This window comes from Cryptomeria japonica, chromosome 3, assembly GCF_030272615.1.
Source record: "Cryptomeria japonica chromosome 3, Sugi_1.0, whole genome shotgun sequence".
NCBI lineage: Eukaryota > Viridiplantae > Streptophyta > Pinopsida > Cupressales > Cupressaceae > Cryptomeria > Cryptomeria japonica.
The window spans coordinates 15,218,825-15,225,036 of NC_081407.1; the positions used below are offsets into that span (position 1 = coordinate 15,218,825).

Below are 6,212 nucleotides of genomic sequence, written 5' to 3' on the forward strand. Positions count from 1 at the left end.
CACTCTTTTGGCTTATCATATCTTAACAGATATGTTCTTGATCTAAGCATAAGAATCCCAGTTCGATGATGTTCTGATGCCTTAGCAAACTCTTCCTTACCACACGATCGACAAACAAATAATTAGTGGTTATCTCAATTCCTGTTTCTCATCAAAGAGGGGTTAAATTTTACAGGGGTAAAGTATAAATGTTTCATTTGTAATACAGTAACGGGTAGTCTCATATTGTAAACCATTTGTAAACCTATATATAAACAGTCCGATACTATGAACTATAAAAAAATCTTTCTCAAATGTGCCTAAACATGACAGAGCTTAGTTATGACCTTGCTAGTTCGTTATGGGTTATACCCATAAGATTTATTTGGCCAAGAGTTTTATAAATTTATGTTTTTTTTTAATCTTTCGCACAAAAATATACATTGCTTCAATTTGATCATTTTTGGCCAGGAGTTTTGGTAATTTCTGTTTTTTTCGGCTCTCCCCTATCTTTTGACGCCTGTCATATATACGATCGATTTTGATTTTTCAGATACTCCAGAGTCCCACTTGGACATAGAGTTTGTTTTGGCAGGAACTCTATTTTGTTATCTCTATCTGAGTCTCTGACTCACTTAGCCTTATGCGCAAACTTTGTATGGTTCTCCAATAAACACATCAAATTGCAGTATAAAAACCAAAAACCTGTGGTATGCCACCAGAGATAAAATTACAGTTGACATAAGCCAACTGATGTAGTTTAACTATGGCAGAACTCTTAGCTCCTACCCATTTCTGTTTATGGAGAAGAACTGCTGTGATTCATGCAGGGTCTCAATCTTCTTATAGGGAAGATGAAATTCTAGTAGCAGAAAACATTTTTGTGTGTTGAGAAAAAGGAAAGTGGAGGCCCATAGTGTCTCTAAACCCTAAAGTTGATAGGAGAATGTAAGCATCTTTAACTACTTGTGTATCTTTACCTAATCATCCATTTTATTGGATTTAATCTCAAGATTGTGTTCAAGGGTTTTATCTCTAATATTGGATTTATAACTAATTAGTCTTATGATTGTTTTGAAGATGGGATGAAATATGGATAGCTTCTCATTCAATTCAGGGTCAGCTTGAAGGAGTGCCTTGGAAATTCAGCATTCACCATTACAAATATTGGTTTTCTAGTTGTCTAAACACTGCAGTGATCTATGTCCAAGCCAATAGCCATTATCAACAATGGAGACAGCCAGAACAATATACTCGCTTATCTTCAAGGCGGCATCGGGGTGAGTTCTAAATTTTTATCTTCACGTAACCTTTAGCAATAGGAACTGGACTACTGTAGTAGATTTTGTTAATGGAACTTCAAGTTCTGGTATGCTAAAGTTGAATTTTTAGCTCACTAACTAGGATAATGGCAGATGGATTTCAAGAACTTCAAGGACCGCAAGTCTAACACATCCCGAAGAACTAAGTCAGAGGGCAGGTGAAGATTCAACACTAGAAGTGGTGACTTCTCCAGCTTTGTCAAGATCAGGAAATCCGTCAGAAGAATGTTTTGCTTGTACTCAGGCACAGACTCCAGCCTTTCATTCCATCACTTGTGATGAGGACAACGATCTTCTGTGGGAAGCCAATGCTGGGTCATCTATTTTTCCAACACAGTGCCAACAGCATATGCTCAGACAATCCAAGAAGAAAAGCAGTTGGATATTTGGAAGTGTACTGGACCCAAGAAGCAAAGAGATACAGAGATGGAATAGAACAATTCTTCTTGTATCTGCCATTGGCTTGGCCATTGATCCACTGTTTTTCTATGTGTTGTCTATCAGCAAGGACTTGATGTGTCTCTACATAGATGGAAAGTTTGCTGTAATGGTGGCTGTTCTTCGTTCTACCAGTGATGCCATGCACTTGTATCATATTTGGTTGCAGCTCAAGCTTGCTTATGTCTCAAAGGAATCCCTTGTAGTGGGCTGTGGAAAATTAGTCTGGGATGCTCGGTCAATTGCCTTACATTATCTGAAATCCCTCAGAGGCTTCTGGTTTGATATCCTTGTCATCTTGCCAGTCCCACAGGTAAATTTGTAGGTTCACATACATTGAAACTTCAAAATCCATTTTCACATTCAAATCATAGGCATTTAATTCTGCAACATTCAATAGAGCAGGGAAATTTACCGAAACATTCAAAACCCATCTTCATTTTCAGATGAATATAATGTACAGTGAAAATCAATAATATAGGAAAAATTATGGAGAAAATTAATACCTGTCTTCATTTTCAGAGGCAAACAATACTGTATCATTCAACAAAAAGGAAATTTGTGGAAAAAAAATATAAAGTCCATCTTCAGAGAATCTTCATTAGAACATCTTAAGCCGTCTCTGCCATTTTTAATACTGCAGATAATAGTTCTTGTAGAATAAACTTCGCAGAGAATTTTACACTTAATGACAGTTTTAATTTTTTGCCTGTCTGCATAGATCAGTTGAGGTTCTCTAGAAGATTCATTCATTCATTTCTATGATAGTTTAATCTGCATTAGATCAGTCCGGGTTATCAAGAGAATTCATTCATTCATTCTTTTTCAAATTTCAATTCAAATTTATATCCAGATTGCTTTCTTATAGTTTTCTTTGTTTATGAATCTGCAGATGGTGTTCTGGCTGGTTATACCGGACCTCATTAAAAGAGGACAAATTACTCCGATCATGACTGTGCTGCTCCTAATATTCTTATTCCAATATCTGCCTAAGGTTTACCATTCAGTATGTCTTATGAGAAGAATGCAGCGAGTAACAGGCTATGTTTTCGGTACGGTGTGGTGGGGTTTTGGCCTGAATTTGATAGCATATTTTATTGCATCTCATGTAAGTTGGTTTCTAGAGATAGCAGGACGAGATTATGGAATTTTTCCGTCATTTTGATGTCCATGATTCTGTTTTATCGAATGAATCTATTATAAACTCATGGGAGTACTGTTATATTTTAGGAAGAAAAGGATATCAAACGTGGATTAGGAATGGTTTAATTTACAATCGGGCATATGGGCAAGCCAGAGTTAAAATAGAGACTAGATCCATTTTGACATTGGGCATCCATCATAAATCTAACGCTTGCATTCAACTTTCTGTGTTATGATTTTTCGGAAACATTTTCAGGTCGCTGGAGGTTGTTGGTATGTATTGGCAATCCAAAGAGTGGCAACTTGTCTGAAAATACGATGTGAAAAAAGTGGTGCTTGTGAATTGCTTATGCTGGGATGCTCAAAGCCTATTGCATATAGCCTTCCGTTGCCTATTACAGGTGAAATAAACCCCAACTGGAGCAAAGATGAAACTCTAGATGCTGTCTGTTTTAGCCAAGATGGTCCTGTATTCCACTATGGCATTTACAAGTGGGCACTACCCCTAGTAACAAGCTCAAGCTGGTCTGAAAAAATATTGTACCCAATTTTCTGGGGCCTTATGACTTTAAGGTGTGTCATATCTCTTCTATTGTGAGCTTTCTGATTTAGTATCCCCATTGTTGGAATCTATGAAAAGCTGCATATAGAGGATCTTACATGATCTTTATAGACTAATGTTTGAATACAATGACAATAACTAATCCTAGATATTGAATCCACTGCAGTACATTTGGCAATGATTTGGAACCAACATGCCATTGGTTGGAGGTGGTATTCAGCATCGTTATAGTTCTTAGTGGTCTACTTCTATTCACACTGCTGATAGGAAACATTCAGGTGAATATGTCTAGAGCCTAATCTCATAATTATTCCCTTTAATAACCTGATGTGAGAGCGTGATCATCTAAATTTTTCTTTTCATTTTTTACTTCCAGCTTAAACAAACAATAATAGGAGAAGAAGGTGTTAAAATGTATAGATAACTGGTTCAAACTCATCTCTCTATGTTTTGTAGGTTTTTCTTCATGCAGTTATGCAGAAGAAAAGACTGATGCAGCTGAAGATAAGAGACTTAGAATGGTGGATGAGGAGAAGACAACTTCCTACTAGACTGAGACACAGAGTAAGGCATTATGAGCGACAGCGGTGGGCTGCAACCAGAGGAGTGGATGAAACAGAGATGATTAGCGATCTGCCTGAAGGTCTGAGAAGAGATATAAAGCGCCACCTTTGTATTGATCTTATCAGACAGGTAATAATTGGCGGAAAAGCATAAAATTGCACTACTCCTTTAGTCACCATCAAAACTTAAGACCAAGTTATCCATGTCTGAAGTATGATCCAATAGACATACATGCAATAAAATTAGCATTTGGTGTCCAGTAGCCGTTGGTCCACTGATAAGTTTGAACTTAGCTCTAGTGCAAATCCACTGACATTGTTGCAGAAAGATAGCCTCAAACCTAACATCTAAGCTTAATAGCAGAATGGATACCCCTAAACACATCTAAGCTTAATGGTGCCTGTGATTATCAAAAAGTTATTAGAAAAGGCTTTTTAACACAATTTACAAGACCACTAAATAATCTTGATAAGTATCTCTTAAAGTTATTTTTCGTATTCCATCAAACTTAATTTGCAGTGCTTGTATGTACCCAGTTTCTTGAAATGTATGTAAGTATGGAGGTAAGGCGTGATACTTAGTTTCACAAAATGTATGTATGGAGGTAAGTAGCCTTTTAGGGCGCTCAAAAGAGGTTTATCTTTTATAAAGGAACTCTCTTCAGTATAGACAATGATTTAACATTCAGATGATTTAATGAGAAAATCTTTCTTGGGAACTTTCAGGTACCATTATTCGATAACATGGATGATCTAATACTGGACAATATCTGTGACAGAGTAAAACCCTTGCTGTTTACAAAGGGAGAAAAGGTATCTTAAATCTCTTCTCATGAATTCTCAATCTCATTATATTATAAATTGTAGCACAGTGTTTTGTTTAGTTTGTCTGGTTCTGAATCATGACTGCTGGACGGTTCAATTTGGTAGATTCTGAGAGAAGGAGATCCCGTGCAAAGAATGCTATATATAGTGAGAGGGCATTTGCAGAGTAGCCAACGGCTAAGCAAAGGCCTGGTAAGCACATGCATGCTTGGCCCTGGAAATTTCTGTGGAGATGAGCTACTATCATGGTGTCTCAGAAAACCCTTTTTGGAAAGATTACCCCCATCTTCTGCAACATTCACAAGCCTTGAAGCCACAGAGGCATTTGGGCTTGATGCTCAAGACCTCAAGTATGTTACAGAGCACTTCAGGTACAAGTTTGCAAATGAGAGACTGAAAAGGACTGCACGTTATTACTCTTCTAGTTGGAGAACTTGGGCTGCCGTCACAATTCAACTTTCATGGAGAAAGCATAAGGCAAGGGCAGAACTCTCTGCAGAGAACAATATTGTACCAGCCTTTGTGTCACTGATCATCACCAATCCAGTGAACAGATCACTCTCAGACCAAGACCGCCTTCGTCTCTATGCTGCAATGTTCATGTCCCCCAAACCCAATGACCATCTTGAGTGATCTCAGCATCATGTGATGGTATCTACAAGTTTTCATAGAGATTCAAATCGAAACAACACTGATATTTTTCACATCTTGATTCTTGATGTATGGATGCAAGATGTAATCAATCCATATGATTCCAAGGAATGGGTATTTTTAGAATTACCATGTTGTTTTTGATCTGTTAAAAAAGGAGGAAAAATAAATCATCTCTACTAATGGAAGCCTAAGTGCATATGGTTTCTTTCACTTTTTGTGGCAAATGTATATAAATTGAATTTGCCAGATAAATTTAATAATCCATACTAGCCAGTTTAATAGTTGTATAAGTGTGGGATGACATCTTTTCTGGTTAACGTTTGTTACTACGGTGTATTCTCTTTCTATAGTCCTAATTTGGACTTATAGTTAAAATCATACTGACCAGTTTGATTAGGAGATGTGGCACGTCGACTGGACTGTATCATTTTCCTATCAAGATTCCTACCAATAATAAACAAACCTACACAGATGCTATGGAAGAATTTGGAGAGAAGGTGTTCTATAGTTCTCGCTAATTTAGGTTTTGCAGGTATATCACTTAGGCGGTGAGCTAAGCATTCCAGAAATTATTTCCTTTTCACACGAGTTATTATACCTGTAGATTTTTTTTATGAATCAGTTAAGATTTGCTGTTGTCGCGTTTTACTAGTGAGCTACCAGCCCTCTTGATAATTGATTCATCTTTAGTTCAAATGTGGCTCATTTTCAACAACCCCTTGAAGC

The 6,212-nt window shown here is 37.1% G+C and overlaps 1 protein-coding gene across 1 annotated transcript; it reads left to right on the top strand.

The window, feature by feature from the left end:
* Positions 1–253: 253 nt before the first annotated feature.
* Positions 254–5,671, top strand: LOC131049110 (cyclic nucleotide-gated ion channel 2). The gene is made up of 9 exons (XM_057983133.2): positions 254–927; positions 1,060–1,259; positions 1,395–2,052; positions 2,632–2,847; positions 3,139–3,455; positions 3,611–3,722; positions 3,901–4,137; positions 4,734–4,820; positions 4,938–5,671. Exons 2-9 carry the CDS (start codon positions 1,210–1,212, stop codon positions 5,463–5,465), a joined length of 2,205 nt encoding a protein of 734 aa, XP_057839116.1. The 5' UTR covers positions 254–927; positions 1,060–1,209; the 3' UTR covers positions 5,466–5,671.
* Positions 5,672–6,212: the final 541 nt, after the last annotated feature.

What these genes read in the sequence shown, in the direction of transcription:
- LOC131049110 (XM_057983133.2), top strand. Translation starts at nt 1,210, where the DNA reads ATGGAGACAGCCAGAACAATATACTCGCTTATCTTCAAGGCGGCATCG. An exon ending in CATATTTTATTGCATCTCAT is followed by an intron (nt 2,848 to 3,138) that starts GTAAGTTGGTTT and finishes AAACATTTTCAG; the next exon opens with GTCGCTGGAGGTTGTTGGTA. An exon ending in TGTTTACAAAGGGAGAAAAG is followed by an intron (nt 4,821 to 4,937) that starts GTATCTTAAATC and finishes TCAATTTGGTAG; the next exon opens with ATTCTGAGAGAAGGAGATCC.